Source organism: Urocitellus parryii, chromosome X, assembly GCF_045843805.1.
Source record: "Urocitellus parryii isolate mUroPar1 chromosome X, mUroPar1.hap1, whole genome shotgun sequence".
NCBI lineage: Eukaryota > Metazoa > Chordata > Mammalia > Rodentia > Sciuridae > Urocitellus > Urocitellus parryii.
This window is the reverse complement of record NC_135547.1, coordinates 27809533-27835684: the sequence shown is the minus strand read 5'-3', so window position 1 is coordinate 27835684 and position 26152 is coordinate 27809533. Positions and strand designations below refer to the sequence as shown.

The 26152-nt window shown below is 38.2% G+C and overlaps 1 protein-coding gene across 2 annotated transcripts in view; it reads left to right on the top strand.

Annotated features, from left to right (window-relative positions):
• Gria3 (glutamate ionotropic receptor AMPA type subunit 3) overlaps nt 1-26152 on the top strand; it is a 264009-nt gene that overhangs the window by 43015 nt on the left and 194842 nt on the right. For both annotated transcript variants that reach the window (XM_026413620.2, XM_026413621.2), the window contains exon 3: nt 25897-26136. In XM_026413620.2, the coding sequence (XP_026269405.1) occupies nt 25897-26136 (240 nt within the window). The remainder of the gene's footprint in view (nt 1-25896; nt 26137-26152) is intronic.

Below are 26152 nucleotides of genomic sequence, written 5' to 3'. Positions count from 1 at the left end.
TTCCCTTTACTTATTCCTAGAAAAGACCCAGAAGAAGACACATGTCAATAGTGAGTGAGTATGGAAACTAGACATTTGAAGTTATTATCACCTTCATAAAAATTAAGACAACACCAGTTCCAAAAGTTTAGAAAATAAATATGGGGGTTCATCCAAATAAAATTAAAATCAGTTTTGCATGTTTTCCCATTCTTGTTTCATTTGTCTACATTTTTAAAAAGTTTCCCTTCCAATAATTCTCTGGAACACAGGAAGATTTTAAGAACTGCAGAAAAGCTAGAGTTCTAATTGTATGACTGCCTAGAATGGTTTCAGTTTTTCGGAGAAAGATACTCTGAGAATGTAGATGCTATGTCCCAAATCTCTGGTGAATTTTATCTCTGTGCACACACACTACCCATTTCAAAACAAGGTGTTGGGGATCTGCTAATGAGCTGATCTTTGTTGTCTATTTGATAACCAATCATACCCATTACTAACTTGAACAAAGGCTGGGACCAGCACCTTTTACTTCAATTTAGATTCTGAAAGACAAATGGGATGAAGAGAGATGGGGATTCTCCACTGATAATAACTTTAATCTTCATGATATTAAAAATAAGAATTAAAAAAGCAGAGAACATTGAAAAAATTCCACTGAGATCCCAAAAGAACAATACAATATGCAAATAGTCATTCTTGTATGCCATTTACTATGAGAACAGAAAGGAGTTGAAGCTTTAGGATGTGTTAAATCATATGAATACACTTTTTAACTCTAACTCCCTGTCCTTCCCCCACCCCCACCCTGACACACTTAGGATAATATTTATTTTCAATTACATTTTATATGATTGCAAAAACCTGCTGTTGGCATTAATTTTTGCTTAGATTTAGGGCCTTCTTACCTTTGTTTCTCAAATTAGTCTGTCTTTACTATCTTTTGCATGTCCTGAAACCTACAAATTCCTCCTCCTTAGGTCCCTTTTTTCACTTATTTGTCTAGGCTAAACGATTTAATGTCATAGATTTCATAATATGTTATGTTGTTATTGAATCATTTTTGTTTAAGGCTTGTCCCCTCAACTAGAACATGAGTTATTTGGCAGGTAATACATATTACTTCTTTTCTATTTGTGTGGTTCTTGTCATGTAGACTGAGATACTCAGGCAAGGACTATACCTTCTTCACCTTTATCTCTTCAGAACTTATTGCAATACCTGTCAATGGAGATATTCAATAAAGTAAACATTGAATGAATGGATGAATAGACAGATGAATAAAAAGACAGTATCTAAGAAACATTTTCTAGCTTATTAGTGGATTTCAAAGGACTCATCACCAAGAAAGGTAGCCAAGAAGTGTGAATAAGTCAGTCAACACTTACTGAGAACCTACTATCTGCCAGTCCCAGATATTCTGGAGATGAGGGAAGACAAGGTGATGTAGGCCTAGAATTTAAAATCAACTGTATACAAGTCACAGAGTGAAACACAATTGCCCGATTACTTGATTTTTAGTCACTGTTGGCGTAGATACTTTTCTCTATTGCCTGGAGTAAACCAGTTTGGGAGGCATAATATTGCCATATTTTGTATGATTCTCTTATCATAGGTGGAGTCAAATGGTTTAAGTATTGGGAAGTGTAGTCACTTCTGTGGTGTCTTCCTTGCTTTATCACCATCACTTTCGGTCAATAGGAACAAGAGTAGATATTCTGATTTTGGTGAAGACATTGAAGACAACTGGCTAAAGATTGATAAGTAAAGGTCTTGGGTATGAGGAAGGAGTTGCATTCAAGGCTCTTTGTACTTTCCCTTTTAAGCCTTTGTTTCCATTTTAGAATAGAGACTAGAGCCTTCCAGATTCTCCTGCTGTCCCTCTGGCACCTCTTAGGGAAAAAAAAATGCTTCAATAACAATAACAGAACAGCAAAAAAGGAATAATGGAAATTATCATAATAGCGTGGGCTTGTTGCCCCAATGTCATCAGCCTCTCAGCAACCAACCCTGTGGAGCTGCCCTATGCTTGTCAATGAGGGGATAAAAAGGATATGGAAGAGACATTTTATGGGGCTATTTCAGCTGCTCATTTTAAATACACTCTCCATCAAATATAGTGAGCTGGGACTTGGAGATCACAGACAGCTGGGCTGCTTGAAAAGGGAAAAGACATTATGGTAAATTGTATTATTGTACATTTACTGAGTTCCAGGGTGTCTAGGAGGGCCTTAAAGGTCCAAGAGAGCATTTCCAAGTAGCAATTTGAAACACTGCCATGTTGGGGGTAAGCCCAAGGCCAGCTAATGGGTCCAGTGGCATGAAACCATGACTTTGGTTGTTGGGAATTTGGTTAGGGGTTAGAATGGACTTTGTTAAAGAGTAGAAGCACTTGGCAGGGAAGGCAAAAATGAATGTTTATATGGAAAGATTTAATAACACCATTGAGTTCACTGCCTGGCCTCAGTGATGCCTTCTAATACCAAGGATCCATTCAAAAGCAGATGTCTGAATATGAGGTTTAATGACAATGCCTCACCATGTCCAATATCATTCACTCCTATACCTCACCCCTCAGCACTTAGGAAAGCAAATATAAAATATATCTAGTCCAAAGGTCCAACTCAAGCAATTGTCCTAACAAGGCTGGGTAAAGTGAGTGGCTCCTTTGGATTGCTAGAGACCTAGGAAAATTCGAATATTGTTGATGGAGAAAAGTTAGGGTTGCCAGATTAGGAGGATAGTTCAACACAGAGGTCAGTAAAGCAGTTGGTTTAATTATATAACACATGTTTACAAAATGGGGCACATGCTTTATTGAGCCTGATGGCCACAGGCAACATACATACTTAATTCAAAAAGAGAAATATCTCACTGGTGTGAAACGCTAGAAACTGTGTTCAACCCACCAGGACCCTGCCTGTCTCCATGCTAGGTAGTTAAAATTTGCAGTGGGGAAATCTGAGAGCTGGAAAACTCCTTAGAGATTAGAGACTGACCCATTTTCTTGGCAGATGGAGAAATGGAGGCCTAAGGTAGACCTGAGGTTACACTGCTAAGATGACAATCCAGGTCCTCTGACTCTCCATATGGATTTCATTTCCCCTATACCATGTATACTATTTATACTACACTCATCATGATGACCCTGAAGCTGTAAAACACTCTGAGATATCTAATTATTAGAGAATACCATAGTTTGTTCCTTCCATTGCCAGTATGCCAGGAATTTCATTGTATTTACTTCTTTGAACTTTTACATCTATAAGGAATGTCCATTAAATAAAACTTTAAATCAATCTTAATAGCCTATCCCCTAACCTAGCCACATAGCATATTGTGTTAGGAAATGCAATGTACTCATTCCTTCAGCATCCATCTCCTGGCTTACTTAGAGGATTCATATCTACCCAAGAACTAGAGAAAGGAAACTGAGGAAGAGTAAAGGACAGAGGCCAACTTTCAAAACGAGGTACTTACGTGGGATTATATTTTCTCTTTCTGTTTCCTCCAAAGCATCTATACAACATGGGACACACAGTCATCTCCTTAAGTGTTCAACTGTTGATCACAGAGGTTTTCAGTCTGTGATGTGTTACTGCAGATGGAAAAGAGGGCCATTGGCTGAGTAAGATGAGTCATAGTAGCTTAGCAGAAAGATCATATATTTTGTACTTAAGTGGACCTGAGTTGAGATGACATACATAGGGGCCTAGCATGGTGTTTGGCAAATAATGAGTACTCATGAAATGATTTTATTATTTCTCATATTTCTCCTGTTGTCTCAGTGACATTCATACTCATGATTATTATAAAGCAAATATGTTCCACAGGGACTAAAGTTGCCCAAGGGAGCTGGATCACTAATCAGGTACTGAGAGGGGAGTAGGAATGCTAAAACACAGGGGTGTTTGCTAAATGTATGAATTGGAAGGGAGACAAAAGAATTTCTAGTTCCTATACTTAAAGACCATTTTGCAGAATTTTTACTGGAGGAGCACACCCTCTCTTGCCATGGTAGAGTAGTCCCAGATGTTTTTCAGTATTCCACTGGACTTTTGATGACACCTGAAAATGGGCAAGGCCAAGGTCCTCATGAATACTAGATACTTGAGGGAAGCTTATTGTGATGCTCCCTAATCTCCTGAAGAGCACCTGCAGTTTTCCTAATTCAACCCTAAGATCCTAATCAAAACTAAGCCATCTTGTGTCCTATGATTCCAGGACCCTGTCCTTTAATACAAAACTAATTTATTCTGAGGTAGTAATAATCTCTAATATCTCATTAATTCCAGGGAATCTGGATATAATATTTTCATTTTAATGAACACTCTGTGCCAACCTAAAGCAGTTTGGTAGAAATTTCTGGAACTTGAGTAGGTTGTCATGGGATCTATTCATGGCCATATAGGAGCATTTTGGTATTCCTCAAACTGTACCATGTGGGCAGCTCTGCTTCAAATCATTCTAGCAAGTTAACTGAGTATAAATCATAAAAATAACAAAAATATGAGAAAATTGCCTACTCAACCTATGTGTAGGGCCTCCCAGCTGTCACTTTATTTAATTGTGTAGACATTTTGAACACCTACTCTGAACCTGGCACTCTGCTGGCTGCTGTGGATACAAAGATGGTTATGACACATCCTCAAGATCCTAGTTCTATGGTCCAGCTGGGGCCCAAACAAAACTTAGAGCTGCTTATTTAATTGGAAAAAGAAGTAAAACAGCAGGAAAAAAAGCTGGCAGCTGTTTACTTATAACCGCTTACCATCATAAACTGCCCTCCCTTCTTTTTGTTTCAAACACAAAAAGGATGAAGATCTTCATTTAAAAGCACCAAATCTTAGAGGTAAATTTGTGTACAACCAGAGATATAAAAATTGTGCTGTATATGTATAATATGAATTGCAATGCACTCTGCTGACATATATATCAAATTAGAATAAAAAATCATTAAAAAGGGGGAAAAAGCTAAACAAAGAACAAGTGATCAGAGAAGTGAATTCTGCAAAGGGCAAATTGCTAGTCTTTTCCAAAACAAATCAACATTGTCCACCAGGTAATAGCCTTTGAAGAGGAATTCACTAATTAAGCCTGCCTTTTTTAAAATCATGATGATTCAAAATATTAGCACACTGGAGATCTCAGGAAAAAAGTGGCAGCAAATTCCATTTAGCTTAATCGAAATATTTTCTCCCGTGATAAAGAACCATAAACCTGATTTTAAAGGAAATGTAAAATCTTCAAGCCAGAGAGAACCTTAGTAATCATTGGATCCTCATTATTTCAGGGAGGAGACAGGCTTAGAGAGGCCAAGTGATATATCTTTGGCCAAATCTCCAGAAAATAACAGAGGTAGGATCAGATTCCAGAGTTCTTAAATGCTACTTGTTAATTAATCTAGTCAGTCAACTAAATTTCTTGAGCACTTACTATCTGCCAGGCACTGTGCTAAGTTCAGGTAGTATCGAATACACAAGTAGTTCTTATATCTATCCTTATAAACCTGGGGAAGACAAACATTAAACAAATAATAAATTAATATTTATATTTATAAATCTGATCCTCACTATAAAGGATAAGTATAGAAAGTTACAAAAGCAATGTAGCCTTGTTGAAGGAATAAGACAAGCCATGGTTTAAGAAATGAAAGATTAGGGTAAATTCTCTACTTGGGTAAAAATTGTCCCATGTGGCTAGTGATAGATGTTTGAAAAGAGAAAATATTCTAGATAGCATATGGAAATGTACTGTCAGTCCAAAGCAGATCTACCTCCCAAATGTTTCTCCTGTCAGAATCAAAACTTCCTGCCCTTTCTATAAGGCAGCAAGATCTCAAGTATAGTTTATTTTTTCAGAAGCATTGGAGTGTAGTGTGGAGAAAGTCATTGTAGTCATCTGGACTTTTAAAATACTTATTAAATCACTTCTCTATTTAAACAGTTATTTTTATTTACCAATGCCATATACTAAGGCAGATAATCAACATTTCAAGCAGCTATAAAGGTCATATCCTCATGCTTTTGCATGGTACCTGAAAATAAAATAAATCCATATTCAAAGCAGTCAAATTTAAGTGATGCTCACTGAAAATAAGTCCACAATTCAAAGGAGAAATATTGAATAATGAAATTTTCACATATATATGCAGAAAATAACATGTTAGCAGGTAACAGCCAGATCATAACCCCTTCCAGCCCTTATTAGAAATGCTCTAACCACAACAAAAACAACTAATACTATGCAGCAGGTGCCAACCTCACAAGGACAGGACAATTAGAAGGATAATTCTGAAGCTCTCAGAAGTCCTAATTTTTGCTTCATTGCCTTGGATGTACCTATAATCCAGCCCCCTGCTTTCACCTCAGGTTAAAATGAACTATTAATAAGAAAGTAGAAAGGTAGTTGCCAGAAGCCAGAGGTAGGGAAGAATGGCGAATGATTGTTTAGTGGATACCAAGTTTCATTTTTACAATATGAAAAGAGATACAGAGATGGATGGTGGTGATGGTTGTACAACATTATGAATGTATTTAATACCACAAAACTGTACACTTAAAAACTGGTTAACATGGTAAATTTCATATTATATTTATTTTACCATGATAAAATTTTTAAATGAATTGTTGATATTAAGCATGATCATTTGCAAGCAATGTGATAATAATAAAAGCAACTCTGTTACAGGGACTATAATCCATATTATTATATGGATTATATCATTTAATTCTCACAACAGGATCTATCCTCACAAGAATAAAATCACTGTGATGACAAAGATTTGTGGCCATCTTGCTCAGAGAACAGTGATTGGTACAAAGTGAATGCTAAATAAATATTTGGCAAAGTTGAAGTCCAGCCAAAGCAATCTTCATCTAGAGTCTACTTAGCCATTGGACAAAATGCCTTCAAGGTATCTGTCCTTTAAGTCCCATTCATTTAGGTCCTTATTACCCCTCATCTGGAAACCATAGTATGCTTCTAACTATTCATCTTCACTGCCATTTCCAGGCTTCCCAAGTTTGATACTCTTCCTGACATAACACTTAAGCCTAAGGATACCTCTTTCTGAATAGCCTTCCAAATGTTATAGGCCCTGCTTAGTCACCATGAAGGCATTTCAGATAGTTCCAGGTTCATTTCCTAACTAGCATTTGCTATCTATATAATATTGGTCAAGTTATATTACTTGAAAAATCACTTGCCTTCTCTGAGCCTCAATTTCTTATTATCTCCCAGATTTCTTCCAGGTCTCATGTTTTTATACTAACCCATTAGTACCCCAGATCTCTAGCTGTTATGGTTTGGATATGTGGTTTTCCTCAAAATTTCATATGTGAAACAATGCAAGAACATTAAGAGTTGAATGATTAGGTTATGAGATCCTTGATCAAATCAGTACATTGATCCACTTGAAAGGATTACCTGGATGGTAACTGTGGGCAGGTAGGGTGTGGTTGGAGGAGGTAAGTCTCTGGTGGCAATGCCTTCAGGGTATATATTTTGCTCCTGCAGAGCAGAGGTTTCTTTCTGCTTCCTGACTGTCCTGTCTTGAGCTGCTTTCCTTCACCACACTCTTCTGCCATGATACTCTGCCTCACTTTGGGCACAGAGTAATGGAGTTGGCCATGGACTGAGACTTCTGAAACCATGAGTCCCCAAATAAACTTTTCCTCATCTAATTGTACTTGTCAGGTCTTTTGGTCACAGCAACAAAAAAGCTGACTAAAACACCAGCTGTCCCATTCTTACTGGTTTACTGCCCCTTGCAGAAGTCCTACAGATCAGTCTGGCATCTTGAGAATCTGCTAGACTTTCAGTTCCTAAGGAATCTGTCTGCATTTACTGAATATGTAGAATTCAATGACTCCTTACCTCTTTTGAAGAGCCATTGCTACTATTTCTGCCTTTATCCCTACCCTTTTATGCTTAAGATCTAGAAATGAAAGAAGGAGCAGGATGTCTTCTGCCAGGGAATTTGATGATCAGAGGTTGAAGTCATGAATATTAAGTATTTGAGAAGTATTAGCTATATAAAGCTGTTAGCTTGTTGATAGAACCTAGAAGGACTCCTATGAATAATTCCTACATACTTACCTTTTTTCCATGTTTTCCTTTTCTGAAAGGAAATACCACACTAAAATGAGGAAAATAAAAATCCTTGTTTTATAGTAAAAAATATTCCACTCATTTCCTTCTTGTTTCCTTCTATTTTCATAAGTAACACTCTAGGGTCCTAGAAAAGTAATGTTATCCTTATATATGGAAATGATATTGTTGTCTCAGGTTTGCCTGGGACTATTCCCTTCTGTGGCTCCTCCTCCTTATAAGCCTTCACACTCCCGGATGCTACTTACTACCTGGATGCCAAGAATCTGCCCAGTAGTAGAAGTCTAACTGATCCCCTTACAAACTGGCCTGTGATTTTGGCCTGAGCAGGGTAGGGAATTTCCAGCCACTTTCCTCATTATCTCTGTATCTATCACTGCATCACAAAGCAACAGAGTTGTCCCCATGACAAATACCCTGATCCTTATGCCACTCCCCAAGGCTTCTACCTTGAAAGTATTCATGCTTCCTCTCCTGGAATTCGATTCACAAATGTTTCTGACTCTGGAATACTAATGGTATTATTATAAGTAGAATGGCAAAGTGATACATAGCAGCAATAACTATCCACCGAATGGACCAGTTCAGGGTGAGCTTCTTAGGGGAAATTATATTCCAGGCAGACAGCAAGCACCACCTTGGCTCTCTGAAATTGATTGGATGACAATCCAATTACAACCTGTACCTGATCATTTCATACATTGTGAAAACATATTGAGATCAGAAGACCCTTCATTTCAGAGGAGTGGAATATTCCCCTCAGCTCTTGGCCTGTACCTAATGGGAGTTTAGCACATAAATAAGGCAATGACATATAATAAAATAATGACTCTGTTCATTAAAAGCTAAGTTATCTACTAGCAAATGTATTATTTCATAGTAACAATATGCCAGGGAATAAGGCAAGCAGGTGCAAATGGCAAAATCTCTTCTAAAGACACATAACTGGATTGTATGCTCAAATAGCAAATACACATTGAGGGCCAGGATAATTGGTCCTTTATCTTCTCCTTATAAAAACAAAGGTTTATTTGCCCTTTAAATGGTCCAATAAAATTAAATTGGCACCCTATGGTGTGTGCTGAATACAGAATCAGAAATAGGAAGCAATAAAAAAGAAAGAGCAAAAGTAGAAAAATCTAAAACTCAGAACAGTGTAGAATAACAATGTAGAAATATAATGCAGTTCCCAATAATACTTCCTACTTGTGTAGCAGATCCCAAGACAGCCATTTCTGAAAGCCAGAGATTACCAACTGGATCCACAGTACCTCAAAAGCAGAGGCTGCGTAGCTTTGGAGCACTGCCAGAGGATAGAAGAAGGGCAGGGCAGGGCCAGAAAGGAAGTGACCAAGAAGAAATTCAAAAAATTTTGAAAGTAAATGCAGTACTCATAAAAAGGAATGCTTTGTGGTACTCAAAATGTCTTTTAAAGTATTTTCCTGTAATCCTTCCAAAGCTGCTCACATTAAGATCTTCAGAGAAAAGGCACAACAAAAACCTCATAATACATAAGTGTACAGCAATCCAACTTCCAGGAAAGGGAGAAAGTCAGTGCTTGCTAACTGATGAACATGAAACACAGTAAATAATAATAATCAAAAATCCATTTCCTCCTGTTTTCTAATTTTGATGTCCAGACACATAAATATTTGTTTAATGAGTGACAGCACATTGATAATATGTTCCTGTATTAACTGGATAGATGAAAGAAAAGGGAAATTGTGTTATCATTCAATTACTTTTTGCATCAAATGCATTCATGTACTCAGAGAAATTATTAATCATGCACATAAGAATTTTGACTTAATCTCAGAGGCTTTATAGAAATTCATTGTGTATATATTCCGTTGGTCAGATAAATAAGGAAAGAGAGAGACACATAAGTCTCAAAGAATACTTCCTTTAAAATAACTTAGAGGTTCTTAGTGAAGGTGGAACTATCTAGAGGTCATATCTCTGCCTCCAACCAGGAATGCATGGTCAGCCTGAATAAATTATGTGCACGTGCATCTTGACAGGAAGTTTCTAGGGACCTCTCCTAGTTTTCCCAGGCTAAAAGAACCAAATATTCTTTCATAGCTAAGGAAGTACATGTTTTGTTTCCTCTCTGTCTGTGTCCCAGGCACTCACCAAAGGACTCTGCACTTGGTGTACCTTCAAATGCCATTGCTGCCTGGCTTCCACTTATGCTCAGTACCACCCACACCTCTCTGGGTCTGAGACTCCTCAGATGAAAACCAACATGGGAGGAACACTGGCCTAAGTGGAAGCCTCAAGGATGAAAGATAGCAAAACATAGTCATAGAGTCACTGTCTACAATTCAGATTTGGGGAGTCTAAAACCAATAAGGATGAATCTTTAACCAAATTCATCAGGGATTGCATTTAAAAGGCAAAGAGGCAACTAGACACCAGTTGTGCACAGAAACAAAAATCACAAGCAATAAAATGAAATTAAATACTCATCATTGACTAATTGCTAGTATAGTTGGTGGCTTTTCCTCCCAGAGAGGGTGTCTTCTATATGATTTCTAGAGTATTAACCAAGTACAGCTATAATTATTATTATTCCTATAATAATAGAGTTCTTCATAGTTTTATATGTTTTGTAATCATTATGGCTAATCCACAAATATATCTTTAGGGTATATAAATATTGTTCTTGCCATTGTGCTAGAGAGGAGCTAGAGCTCAGAAAAAAGGTAAAACAACGGTCACAGGTTGAGTCAGCAGTGACTTAGGGAATAGAACTGGAAATTTTTTCTTCTCAATACGAATTTATGTCATCAGTTCTTTAAGTACTTTACAGTATGAACCAAATAACACTAAGCAAGACACAAAACTAATAAGAACACATATTTCCTGGCTCTGCAAAAGCTTCTCAGCTGTTGATAATTCACATTCACACACATGAGGCAAGCAGTCTACAGCTGGGTCCAACCATGCTATTCTCAACTGCCAAAATGGAGACTTCAGGCCAAGTACTGTTGGCACTCACAAAAAGGTCTCTTAGAGGATGAAGCACATGAAGAGCTCCATGGAGGAAGGAACTTCAGCTAGGTTTTGAAAGATGGACACGAATTGGAATGGTAGATATTTGGGGAATGGAATTTCATGATGGGCACACAGCATGATCAAGAAGGAGTAAAATGGCATAGAAAGACAAGCTAAGCTGAGAAAGAAAGTTCTTATTGAGAATTGTGGGAGTTAACTTTTAGATAAATCATAAGTCCTAATGATAGAGAACCACAGGATAGAAAACAAAAATGATTTTATTGAGTACCCACTATGTATATCTCTGTACATTTTGTTTTCTTTTCTTTTTATTGATATTTATTTTTTACTTTTAGGTAGACACAATATCATTATTTTTTACTTTTATGTGGTGCTGAGGATCAAACCCCCCAGAGCCTCATGCATGCTAGGTGAGCACTCCACCACTGAGCCACAACCCCAGCCCCTACTTTGTGTTTTCTTAATGTGAATTCTAAGCTGAAAGTTTTAGACTGTGTCTGAGAGGCAACATGGTGCATAGGGCCTAGTCACTGGCTCCCAGTACCTAAAATGAGGTACACTGTGCTCACTTGCCTTATTCACGCATCCTTAGCTAACCTCTGGGGGCTTGAGTGTTTTTATGACTGAGCATACAGCTTCTCTCAGGCGATCCCATTGTTATCTGAAAACATAAAGCCTTTAATTTTGTGTAGCAATGCATAAGAAAATCACCAAGGCCTAATTCCTCTTCCTCTTGGAGCAAATGGACAACTCCAATGTGGTCAGATGTATTCATTGGTAGCACATTAAAGTTACAAGTTCATACATGACTGAACAGTGAAGTGCTAGAGGGAGTACCTCATTCTGTCTGCAGATGAAACTACATTCTACAAGTTACATGCATTTACTTAATGCTAGCTATTTCTCGCTATTTTTAGTCAGATTCTTCCCCATGGAGCAAGTTAGGCACTTTAGGAGATACAGTCTTACTTTCAAGCCACTGAAGGAGCATCTGCAGGATTCATGGAAGAGGACTCGACTCGGCTGTTCTGTGTTGTTGCAAGAGGTTAAAGTAGGAATCTATTTGAATGATTATCTGCACCAGTGGTTTCTCTTGTTACCTCACAAATGGATTAAGTTCCAAAAGAAGATGTGCAATCTGGCTGACATACAGGTGGCCTGAGAACCAGAGCTGCTTGTTAAAGCACATAGGACCCAGGCTGGAAGTGAAGGATTGTACAACACTGAACCTAACCCCATTGCATGCTAATATCTCTGTGGGAAGAAGCACTCACTTTCTCAACTCAAAAATTCAGTAATACATGTTCCCTAATCACTCCTGTCTGAGTCAGTGGGAACAAAAACTCCTCCAGCTCCCATCCCCAAGTGGCAATTCAGTGTGACACCAGCTGGGTGGGGGGATGTGTTCAGATGGAGCTCAGAGGATCTAGGGAGGAGAGATGGATTAGGAGAACAGAAAAAAGAATAAGATAGGATTTCTGCAAGAGGAAATAAACAGTGAGGATGCAAATTTTGTAGACTAAACCATTGCTCAGTTTGGGACAGGACAGGGAGTTATAGTGGTGTAAGGTGGTAAAGAAATACATTTTATTTCATAACCCACAAAACACATGCATGCATTTGATAACCAAAACATCAGTTTGTGAAATAATACTTGCCCTGCCACATGGATGCACTTTGACATTTTTTGTTCTATTTCATTTATTTTTTATTTTTTTTAATTCTAGGTCATGACTCAGTACAATGATTTCGTAAGCCACAAATTGGTTGTACCCAGCAACTTGCAAAACATTACTGTACAGAAGGGGATAGAAGTTTACTTTTCTTTCATCCTTTTCTTTCTCCCTTATTGATCATAGCCTCTGGTCTGGAACAAATCAGAAGAGAGTTTGATAAAAAGAGACTGAGATTAGAAGGTGGGTTCCTAGCACTATAGAGAAAAAGAAGTGCAAAGAAAAGGTGAGGTCATACTGTCACTATGAGGTCCCCAAAATGAGTTCATATGAAAGGGAACTTAAGCATAGAACTGTATATATTCAGTATCTGATACAGTACTTGGTACTCTTCAATAAACATTTAATTTTAAAAGTCTGCTGAATTGACACACATAAGTTATAGACTTCCTGAACATACATATCTGATCAAAACACAAGATCAGGTCTTACCCTTGGCAAATAGCATGTTAACAGGGTCTGTTGTTTCCAATTTTACTCCTTCCCTTTGCTTTCAGATAACAAAAACCCACTAAATTGAGGTGTCCCCAACTCCCACAACTGGAGAAGCATTCTCCTAGTGAACAACAGAAAGTCACATAGAAAACTGAAATTAAGAGTCTTTCCTGACTTTCAATAAGAACCTGAAAAATTTACCTGATCAAGGTCCTATTCCTTCAGTACCTGGTTCTCAGTCAGAATTAATCTGACAAACCAATCCATACTGAAGTAGTCATAAGTGATACCTGTTACCGATTATACATTCTCCTTTTGGGCCACATTTGCAGCTTAACAGGGAAATTAACCATCCTAGCCAATAAAGGCAGATGTTTCAAACCGTATAGTAATCAGTGGCTCTCTTTCAAAGGGCAGGAAGTCTTTCTAGGGGCCCTCATATTACACAAGGTTACTAACTGCCTACACATTGACAGTTGCCATTAATCATATAAAAATGCGCCCCCCCATACCAAAAAATATGAAAGTCACTGATACAGTGCCTAGAACAGAGTGAGTACTGAATAAATGCAGGTTGAATTAGAATCTAAAACATTTAGGTGAGTATTGGCAGGACATAACTTTAATATGAACTACTAGTCTAGCACTGTCTGTCATGATGCAAATGTTTTAGGTTGTACTATCCAATATAGTAGCCACTAGCCACATATGGCTATGGAACGCTTGAAATGTAGCTAGTGTGACTAAGAAAAGGAACTCATTTAACTTTAAATGGACACATGTGGCTTGTGGCTACCACATTGGACACAACATTTAGACAGTCACTAGACAAAGAAAAACACATTTTGAACAAGTTCCTTTCTCTAGTTGATGCCCTTTTAAAATGCTGAGTCTTTTTCTAAGTTACTTCCAAGACCTGAAATGCCAAGGAATGACCTTCTATAGTGAAAAGAAGTTTGGGGGGATTTGTGGAAGCCAGTTTCAAAGGGCTTTGTTATCAGATCCAAGCTAGAGTACCTGTTCCCAATCAAAGCAGCTTTCAAATACAGAGCAAAAGGACCCTGCAACATCTTGTGTGGGCCACTGAGGTTTGCCTAAATGGAAGCCCTATGGTGACAGACAAACACTTCTACCTAGTATGGTGGCACACACAAATAGTCCCAGCTAACTGGGAGGCTGGATGGGAGGATAGCTTGAGTCCACGACTTCAAGGCCAGCCAAAGCAAAATTATGAGATTCCATCTTACAAGAACAATGAAAGAAGCAATTTAAACAGAACAGGAAATAAAAGCATGTGTTCCTGACTAATGATGGACCTAAACATTTCAATATTTTCATTTTTATGTGTTTAAGTGATGACATATTTCAAAGCCCACAGAAAATAATACAAAAGGCAACCATTGTATTCATCACCTTTTCATGCTGTGATAAGATACCTGAGAAAAAAAACTTTAGGAAAGATTTATTTTGTCTCATAGTTTCAGTCTATGATCAGTTGGCTCCATTGCTTCTGACCTGAGATGAAGTGGAACTCATGTCAGAAGGGCATGACAGAAGAAAGCCACTCACTTTATAGCAGCTGAGAAGCAGAGAGAGAGAGGGAAAGATAGGGGAGTGAAATACAGTCTTACTTTCAAGCCACTGAAGGAGCATCTGCAGGATCCATGGAAGAGGACTCAGCTGTGGAAACCAAAAAGGAGTAGAAACCAAACAGGAGTTATGGAGAATTATGGAGATCAAGCCAATAGAATTTAGTGCTCTGGAAACAGGAAAGAATTTCAAGGGAGGAGTCTTAAAGGTTCTTTTTCTTAGTCACACTAGCTACATTTCAAGTGTTCCATAGTCACATGTGGCTAGTGGCTACTCTATTTGACAGCAACTTAAAACATTTGCATCATGACAGTGCTAGACTAGTAGGTCATATTAAAGTTGTCTCCTGTCTCTACTCACCTAAATGTTTTAGATTCTAATTCAACCTGCATTAATTCAGTACTTACTCTGTTCCTCTGGGGCAGGGGGCAGGTTCTGAACAATACATAGTCCCCAGGGGCATACCCCCAAAGACCCTTTCCCTTCAACTAGGTCCCACTTCCTACAGTGTCCACCATTTTCTAATAGGACATTCAATAGTGAACCCATTGATGGATTAATCTATTGGTGAGATCAGAGCCCTCATAATCCAATCACTTCCTGAAAGCCCCACCTCCAAACACCAAGCTTTTAACACATGAGCCTTTTAGGGAATATTCCAGGTCCAAATTCTAGCAACCATTAATTAGCTTTTAAGAATATATATATTATTTTTTTTGATACAAGGGATTAAACCCAGGTACACTCAATCACTGAGCCACATCCCCAGCCCTATATTGTATTTTACTTTGAGACAGGGTCTCACTGAGTTGCTTAGGGCATCACTTTTGCTGAGGCTGGCTTTGAACTCATGATCCTCCTGTCTCAGCTTCCAGAGCCACTGGGATTACAGGTATGGGTCACCACACCCAGCTAAAGAATAATTTTTATTTGTGGACCCAGCTCACCCTCCCTTCACAGGATGGGTAACAAAAGTAAAAGATTTCCAAATACTTTATGGCGTGGTATCAAACTTGAAGCTCTTAACTGACCTTGACAAACCTCAGTGTTGATTCAAAGGTATTATAAAAGCATCGTTTTTCTGTCCAGCTTTAGAAATTGTTTCATTAACTGTGATTGGATCACTGGATCAATTAGTTTTTCAATTAAGAGTCCAGCTAAATCCCATGTAAAATGAGTCATAAGTCAAAACAGGACCCTGACTACACATGATTGATGGAGATAAGTGAGTGAATGGCAGAAACTGAGGCTGAGAAGAATGATGATTCTGTTATTTGTTATGAGTATGATGATTACTAGGAGCCAAGTACCAATACTACTTACTGACAGAGAGTTTTTGTCATTTTTCAAATATGAGTTTCAGCCATTACTCCTGTTAATTTGCTGTACATCCCTGTGAGGTGGGTAGAGCAGATGTGTTGCTGCCTTACAAATGACAGACCTGAAGCCCAGTGAGGTGACTGGCCCAAGGTCACACAGTGATAGTGTTTGTCACAAAATAAGAACTCAGAATTTATTTGATGGATGAATAAACAAAAAGTTTAAGACCCACCTCTGACTACTGAGAGGTGGGTTTAACTGTAAACATATAAAAGGACCTCAAAAGCACCCCCTTATCCTAACCCATTCCAGCACCTCTTCTGCCATTTCTGACACTGCTATGGAAGGGTAGCTTATGCTATGGATATAAAATGAATTTTCCAAATACATGTGTTTTTGTATGTTAATGTCTGCATTTGCAAGCCATTATATTCAAGTACGATCAAATGTTGATAATGAGTGTTTTCTTTGCTAGCGTTTAGATACATGCCATGTAATTGCAAAAATAACTACTTAGAGTGTCAGAAGGCAGTGTACTTCTGAGAGCAGAACAAAATGTTCAAGGGAATTAACCCCAAGATGATAATTAAACCATGGAATCATCAGCTGGAGAATGGGGCTGACATCTTATTCTGACTCTAGAACCTAAAAGCACCTGCTCTCGTTACTAGGATCCAAGATCAAGGGGCATTTGGGGTGGGTGTGGGCTGATCTACATGAACCCAAAGAAGGTATGAACTGACTACCACCCCACACCTACTCTACCATTTCCATCCTTCATTTAACTCTCCTTCTCCCACATCTCCAGGTTAAAATATAAATAGCCAATTAAGGGGCAGGACAGGAAGTTAGCTACATATTTGGTAGATATAATCCAAAATATCCACCCTTCCTAAGTTTTCACCATGAAAACAACTCCTTTAGGATCTTCTAGATATGAATACATTTTCATTGGACTAAAGCTTTGTTCTATTCAAGAAATCATAGGCTAAACCTGTGGTTCTCTGTGTGGGCAAGAGTGATTGTTGCCTTCTGGGTGATGGTTGATGAGGTTTTGAGGCATTTGGGGTTGTCACAGTTGAGGGTAAAGTATGCTGTTGGACTCTAATGGATAGAGACCAGAGATGCTACTAAATATCCAACACTGCACAGGACAGCTCTCACATCAATTATGCAGCCTAAAATGTTGATAGTGCTGAGGCTGAGAAAATTTGAGCAGGCTCATTTGCAAAGTTTCATTTATTAGTTCATTAACAACTTATACACAGGGTAGATCTTTGCTGAAATAGGAGCTAGGATGGGTAAATTTTGATTGGTCAGTTGAAACCAAAAGAAGTAAGACTAGGAAAAGACTGGAAGCAGATGACCAGTTAAAAGACTACTCTCATAGTCTGAGAGAAGGAATGAGAACTGAAACTGAAGACAAACCAGATATAGATATCCAACTTTAGAGGTAGAATAGAACAACCATTACAAAAGAATGGGATATGGGAGTGAGGAGAGAGTGAAGGCATGGATTACCTTTAGGGTTAGAAGAAACAAGAGGAGCAGCCCCACAGGTGGAAGATGTGAGTGGAGAAATAATGTGCTCAGTTTGTGATGTCTTGAAGGCCTCTGAGTGAAGCTGTTTTATGAGCAGTTAGAAATGTGAATCTGGAACTTAAGAGTATAGCTGAAGGCACAGGTACCTACTTGGAAATCATCCATGGAAGTAGGTAGATGATATTCCCCTGCCTGGCACATAGCAGGACCTTCATAAATATTTGCTGAATTAAAATAAAAACATTTAAGGAAAGAAAAGGGCAAGGGACAAAATTTTTGAAGGCATCATCACTGAGGGGTTAGACCAAGTGGAAATCAAAAAGGAGTTATGAAGATCAAGCCAGTAGAATTTAGTGCTCTGGAAACAGGAAAGTATTCCAAGGGGGAGGATTTGAACAACACTATCAAATGCTGCTCAGCAGTCAAGTCCAATGACATCTGTGAATAGAGTCGGATTTGTCAGTGAGGAGTTAGTTCATCATCAAAACTGAGAGAGCAGCTTTAGTAGTGATGGGAACAGAAACTAGCCTGCAGAAGCTGAGGACTTCAAAGTCTTCATCATCCCATCATTAGTGAGAGTGGCAAAGGAGTTCAAATGATAGTTTCTGGAGGTGGCAAGAATAGAGAGGGAAATGAAATCTTTTAGCAGATGGTCAGTCTGACAGGAAGAAGGCAGCATAGACAGACTACAGGCACAAACTTGAATAGCTAATGGATATTATACATCTCCTTAGCACATCTCTTGCATTATTGAGCTTCCTGTAAAAATAAGTTGAGGCCAGAGCTGCTGCCCAAGAGAAGTAGTGAGTTCCCTTGGTACTGGGAGGATTGAAGGTAAGACAATCCAACATTAGGGGAAGTGGCTCCTGTACTGAATGGGAAGCTGAACTGGATTATTAGTTTGTACCTTCTGGGGACTTCTGCAATCAGGAATATGTTGAAGCAAAGAAAAGTGAAGGAAGTATAGACTAATCCAGAGAGTTACTAACCTTTTAATTTTGCTGTTTAATATTAGCATTCTATTTGCTGCTGTTGTGAAAATTCAACATAAATTTAGTGAATTAAAACAGCACAATTTGGGGCCAGAGATGGCTCTCAGGGGTGGAACAATTGCCTAGGATGTGCAAGGCCCTGGGTTTGATCCCCAGTAAAAGAAAGAGAGAGAGAGGAGGGAAGGAGGGAAGAAGGAAGGGAAGAAGGAAGAAAGGGAGGGAGGGAGGAAGGGAGGGAGGGAGGGAGGAAGGAAGGAAGGAAGGAAGGAAGGAAAGAAGGAAGGACCATAATTTTACTATCTACCATTTTTGCAAGTCAGAAGTCTGGTATGGGTCTTACCACACTAAAACCAAGGTGTCATCAGGACTGCATCCCATCTGGTGGCCCTAAAGGAAAACCCATTTGCTTGCCTTTTCTAACTTTTAGAGGCCACTCACATTCCATAGTCCATGGTCCCCTTTTAACTTCAAAGCTAGCAAAGCCCAGTCAAATGCTTCCCATATCATATTACTCTTTTTCTGGCTTTTTTCTTTGTCTTTGTCTGCCATATTTAAGGAGCCTTATGATCACATTAAGCTATGTAAATAATCCAGGATAATCTCACTATTTTTGTGATACTGGGGGCTGAACCCAGGGCCTTGTTCATGCTAGGCAGGCCTGTACCACTCGCTACATCCCCAGACCATAATTTGTTTGGGGGTTAGCCCATTAGTAAACTTAATTCCATCTGGAATCTTAATTCTTCTTTACCATGTAACTAATTCATAGATTTAGAGGATTGGACATAGGTATCTTTTAAGGGATAATGATTTTGTATACCAATAGAAGATACAGGATATAGACACAGATATAATCTCCTCTATGGTAGACCACATAATTATCATTAACATCACAATTTCAGAATAAAAAGGAATCTATGTTCAACACTAGAAAGTAGAAAGCATAAAAGGACCATGCTTCCTAAGAAATAATAGTCATTGTTCTTACCCCAACATAAACACACCTACACAAATACATATTTGTTTTACCAGACTGGAAATGCACCAATGATCAACACTACAAGTTTAGAAATCTCTTAAGGTCCTTTGCAGTGCTAGTTTCTTTGGCCCACTGAAATCCACTATACTCTGGTATTATATAGAAAACCTTTTGATATATCTCCACCAACTCCCTTATAGCTGTATTTTTCTGCTTCCTGCTTGTTCCAAATGTGATCATTAAGTCAGCAAGAGATTTCAGTTTCTTTTTTCCTTCTTGATTCAAAAGGGTATGAATTCAAAAGTGTTCTGTAAATGATATGCAATATTGTTATTCTGATCTTTGGGATAATCAAGTTGTTTGACATTTTTGTAATGATGCCTTTTGGAACATGGGTGGTGTAATTAGCTGCCACGCTGTACATTAACAATACCTGTCCTCACCCTACAGACTTAGGGACTATAAATAAAAGCGTGACAGCTGGCTCCAGCCTTGCTTGTCACTCACCATTGAAGGAAACACGGTTGGGGAGCTACACTAGAGTCCCCAGGAATCCAGGATGTAGTCACAAACGACATTCTCAATGAGAAGAATTTGGTATTTTGCTAGTGGGTTGAGATGAAGACAGGCACTCTTAGGGAGTAGACAACCAAGCTATTTCATACTGAGAGGGCATATAGGCCCCAGGTGGGAAGCATTTTACAGCACCAAGACATTATATAGGAAGAGGAAGAGACAGAGGACAGCAGCACATTCTTGAGCCAAATTAGCAGGGCTTCTTTCTTAACCCATTATTACCCAGAAATGATAATAGAAAGAGCACTGAAAAAATGGGGAAAGAAGGTAAAAGAGATGAAAAAATATATTACCTATGAACTCAGTATGAGATTGAGGGCAGTGGTTACTGTGAGGAGGATAATGTGATAGAGCTAACAGAGGGCAAAGGATGCTTTAAAAAGAGCTGGCCATAGGAAAGTAACATACTTTTATATTTTACTTAATTATTTCATTTATTGTATTTTCCCCACGAGTATGTACGTTCCAAGAGGACTGGATATTTTTTCACTCCAGCATCTCCCAACACCTATAAGAGTGTCTAGCACATAGTTAATAGTCAATAAATATTTATTGAACAGATAAATAGCTAGCGATAATTTGGTATCTGTCATGTGCCAGGCACTGTTATAGGTGCTTCCCACGAATGAACTCATTTTAACTTTCACAGCAATACTAAGACAGGCACTATTATTATCCCAATTTTACAGATGAGGAAACTAGGTCAAAGGCACAGAGATATTAAGTAACTTGTCTAACAAAGATGGATACAGGGTTTCAGCTTATATAGTCTAACTCCAGGACCTGCTGTACAATAACAATCCTATACTGAGGCGCAGGGGGGCTAAGAAATTTGCAAAAAAGCACACAGCTAATGATTAGAACCAAGGTCTGCCTGTCTCAGAAGCTACTGCCCTTCTCTCTGTAGCTTCATGACTTCATAAAATTACCAAGATAAATAGTTCTCCCATCAGCATTTCACCAAGGAAGCTTTGGTTCAATAAGAATTCAGAGAAAGAAAATAGGTATCCTCCCAAAGAATCATAATTCCCCCAAGTCACCAATCTGCCACTGGCTCTCATTGTTGATTTTGGAGGCAGGAGGGAACTGAGAGAAGCAGTCAGCAGATAAGTCATCGGACAACCCTGGTGGATCAATCCTTGGCTGAGAGCTAAGTATGGAGGGCAAGTCAGTTTTATGCCAGGGGAATCCCATCCTATGCTGCCCTAGATAGCTCTGGAGGAGTAATGGTGATAAGATGTCAATAAAGCATTTCTAAGAGACTGGTTCATAATTCATTGTGTGACCTTGTATAAGATACTTCCTTTCTTTGTGCCAGTTTCTTTTTTAAAATTATTTTTTAGTTGTACAATACCTTTATTCTATTTATTTATTTTTTCATGTGATGCTGAGTATTAAACTCAGGGCCTCACACATGCTAGAACAGTGCTCTACCACTGAGCCACAACCCCAGCCCTCTTTGTCTCAGTTTCTTTATGATAGGGAAACAACAGACCAGTGGAACTCTCTTCAATCAGTGGAGCTCCACTTGCCTTTTTTATATATTGGACATTTCCACCTAAAATTTCATTTGTAGAAAGGATTCCATCACTAAATCTTATGCTTGAAAAAAAAATCAATGAATTGAAAAAATGTTTAGTTTCTTTCTAGCTCATTCTAAGGACCTCAAAACATACAACCTATCCTGTGGGTCAGATGAGTGTTTTATTCAGCCCTACTTTCTGCAGCTATGAATAGACCCAAGAATCTTCTTTGAAAGGCTGTTCTTGGGTTCCCTATGCCCCAGCTTCTTTCAGAGACTATTAATCTTGTCCTCATATGGTAGCTATTATTTTCCATTGAGCTACTCCTCACTGGCCCTTCTAGTGTTATCTATAATTGTTGGAGTGGATGGAGAAAGGATAACTCTACACAAGGGTTAGTATTTGCAGGACAGCTTTATCTCTTTGATATGAAAAGAATAGAATGTTTACTGATTTTCTCTCAATACTTTTTAAACAATTTTATTAGTGCATTAGAGTTATATCTAACAGTAGGATTCATTTTGACATGATAATACATGCTTGGAATATAATTTGCTCCATTTCAGCCCCTGATGCATTCTCTTTCCCTCCCTTTTCCCTCTCCCTATTTCCCTTCCTCTACTCTGCTAGTTTTTCTTCTATTTTTAATAATCTTCTTTTTTTATTTCCACCACAATGTGTCTGTTTTTTGGACTATGGTAGCATACTATTCCCTGAGGATTGCTACTAATCTATAATACTCCTTAGTCCTTGCCTGAGTCACAACCAAAGGTATGTGTTTAGTTTGGAATTTTTGATTTTCAGTTGGTTCCCTCACACCTCCTTCCCCCTCCTTCCTATAAGGTCTTCCTTTGTCTCATTCTGCTCACCATCATATATAGGCTTAAAATTTTCAAAGGGTACACCTTCCTGGAGATGATTCACAAATTTTACAAAAGTCTGAGTTTTACATATAAAATCTGATTCCCTTGTTATGAAGTCCTAAGACAAACAAAAATAAAAGTATAGTGTCTAGGTATATGTGTTTTATATATTTTTAAATGACTAAAGTTAATGATAAATCTGAAATCCAAGATAACAGTTATGGAAGGAGGGTTTTCAAGAAAGAGGTAAAATAGGGAGAAACATAGAAGTAAAAACAAGTTGTTGGTAATGCTACAGTTCTTGGGTTAGATGATGGGTTTATAGCATTGTTGTCTAAATAAATAAATAAATTTAATAAATAAAATATGAACATTTTACATTTAAACAAGTAATGATTAATTATATACCCCAATACTCAAAAAGAGTAGAAGAATAATACCATATTTTCCATTAACCAATTTCTCCTCAATTATTATCCATAATCTATTCTGGCTTTTGAAAATATGTTTCATCTTCCCAGAAGTCTACATTTGTATAGGGTTTATGGATCTTCATCTCCTACTTACTAGTCAATATGGACCTGAGAATTACCAGCTATTCACTAAATAATTTTGATTGAAGGAAGGTGATTCTGTGTTTCAGCCATCTAGTCCCATGGCCATTAGTAAAGACAGGTTGTTTCTCTAGGGCTACCAAATAAAATCAGAATTGTCAGTTGAATTTGAATTTCAGATAATCAACAAATATTTGTAATGTATGAATTTGAGACATATTTATACTCAAATAACTTATATATCTGAAATTTGAATTAATTGAACATGTCATATTTTCATTTGCTAAATCTGGAAACCCTATATGATATGGGCCAACAGATACTTCAATGACATTGTTGGATTTGGGTCCCAAGGAGTGTACGTTTTGAAGATAGACAGACTCGGTTTCAAATCCTGGCTCCTTCACTTAATACCTAGAACATTTTTCAGTTTCAGAATTATTTTTAGAAGCAATTATTAAAGGATTTTGTTGCACTTTAATCTATGAAATTTTGTGTTAAACTTTGTGTACAAAAGTTATTTTAACAACTTTTTTAAAAACACAATTCACAACAGCTAAACCGTTGAAACAACTAGATGCCCATCAGTAGATGAATGGATAAAGAAATTGTTGTATATATACACAATGGAATATTACTCAGCAATAAACGAGAATAAAATTATGACATTTGCAGGTAAATGGATGAAGTTGAAGAATATAATGCTAAGTGAAGTTAGCCAATCCCAAAAACAAATGCTGAATGTTTTCTCAGATTAAATAGTAATAGTAGCAATGTATTAGTAGCTTGTGAAAACATTGTTTGTATAGTACTTAACACAGTGCCTAGCTAAGTACTGTTTATCACTATTATTGGCTGTAATTATTATCAATGGATGTTATCACACTTATTGCCAATTTTGGAGAAAAATATTAGCATAAAATTGGACAATCTTGCACAGAACATTATATGTACTAAGATTTGACCTGGTATTGCAAAAACTTTCCATTTATAAGATTAATTTGAGAATGGGATTTTTCTTTAGTGTGTCCCTTGGTAATAACCAAAGGCATCCTTTTTGGTTTTTGAGTACTCCCTGTGTCCCCTGCCAAGAGGTACCCTAGATTCACTCTCTAGCTGGCTTTCTCCTTTTAACATAAAAACCTTTTCTGTGCATGTGTTTTGAGGTCACTTAGAATTCCTCAAGTCAAAGGCTACTGTTTCCCATGTTGGAGATGACTGAGTGGCTGATAATCTTTGAAATGCTACCCTCAAGCCAATGACTAATAAGTTGGGCTGATAAAAGAGAACAGCCCTAATAAACAGATTTAAATGGCATGTGCAAAAAAATAAGATCCCACAGACACTGAAAACTATATTTCTCACAACAGGGTCAAGAAATAAGTTAATTTGGTTTTCCACTTGCCTTCATCCTACATCTAATGCCGTTCTTTTTAGTGCCCAGTGCCTTTATTGTTTCTCCTCCCAGTGAGGATCCAATTCTGTTCTCCAATCCACTCATTTCCATCAAAACTAATCTTTGCACTTTCCCACTCATCTTGGCATCTGAATGAGCATTTCATCTTACCACAATAATGGCCTTAAAAGATTTTATTTAATCCTCCTCCCAACCCACAAACTCTTTTTCAACACCCTAAACCTGAAGCAAGCCTAACACTGACACTTAGGGTTTCCTAGCAGAAAGGGAGACCATGTAGGACCCCTTAAATCACACCACATTAAGCCTGTTATGTCTGCTTCGCATGAATGGAAGGGAGCAGTGGTGCAGATAATCTAAAGATCATTTCCACTTGGTTTGGGAATGCACCACACGGTGTTGTTGTAGCTGATTTGCTTTGCTAATTATGTCCTCCTGAAGCTAATATTGAAATTGGTTCACATTTTTTAAGCTCATCTGGGCCAGAAGAGGGAAGAGGCAGTGACATGGCCCACTTTGAAATGAAGGAAAATGGACAGCAACCACGAGGGGGACATGAAATTTTCACATGTAGGATAATGAGTCTACAAAATAAATGCAAGATAGAACTTTGTCAATTGTACATGGGCAGAATAGGCAGCCACCTACCCTGTGTGACTCAATAGGCACTGAAAGACCAGTCATTCCCAAGCATGCCCAGAATCTTAAGTCCTCTAAATCAGTAGCCTACACTAAGGGTCTTAATCATACAAAAGCTGTTGTTGAAGCATTGTGTAACATAGTTGCATGTCATTAGCAATTAGTCTGACTAAATTATCAGTTTATTGTGACATGAAAGAAAAAGCACTGAAGGGGCGGAAAGACCCCTTGAAGTTGTACCTTGATGGGATTATAGCTATACTAAAAGGTCATTGGGCAGCTATGGTGAAAATACAAGAGCCCTAAATGCCTGAGAATTGAGCTGGGAGGGTTGCTGAAAGAGGACAAGAAAGCTTGATCTCTTTCCTTCCCACATTTCTTTAGTTTCCTCTGGTCATAGTAGACATAGACAATATGTAACTATTTCATATAAACTCTTGCCTTTCTTATTCTTCTCCTGCTGTGTAACTGGGCTTTCAAAGGCTTCTAGAGATTTTCTGATGTTTTGCTTTTCTTCTGAGGCATGTAATTTAGAGCTTAACTGTATATTGAATTTCCTACTCTACAACCTGCAGCAAGGGACAGTGGGCCTATTGAAATTTCTTTTTCTTTTTCTCGTTCCAGTCTGCTCCCAGTTCTCGAGAGGGGTGTATGCCATCTTTGGATTCTATGACCAGATGTCAATGAACACCCTGACCTCGTTCTGTGGGGCCCTGCACACATCCTTTGTCACACCTAGCTTTCCCACTGATGCAGATGTGCAGTTTGTCATCCAGATGCGCCCAGCCTTGAAGGGTGCTATTCTGAGTCTCCTGGGTCACTACAAATGGGAGAAGTTTGTGTACCTCTATGACACAGAAAGAGGTAAGAAGAGGTATCT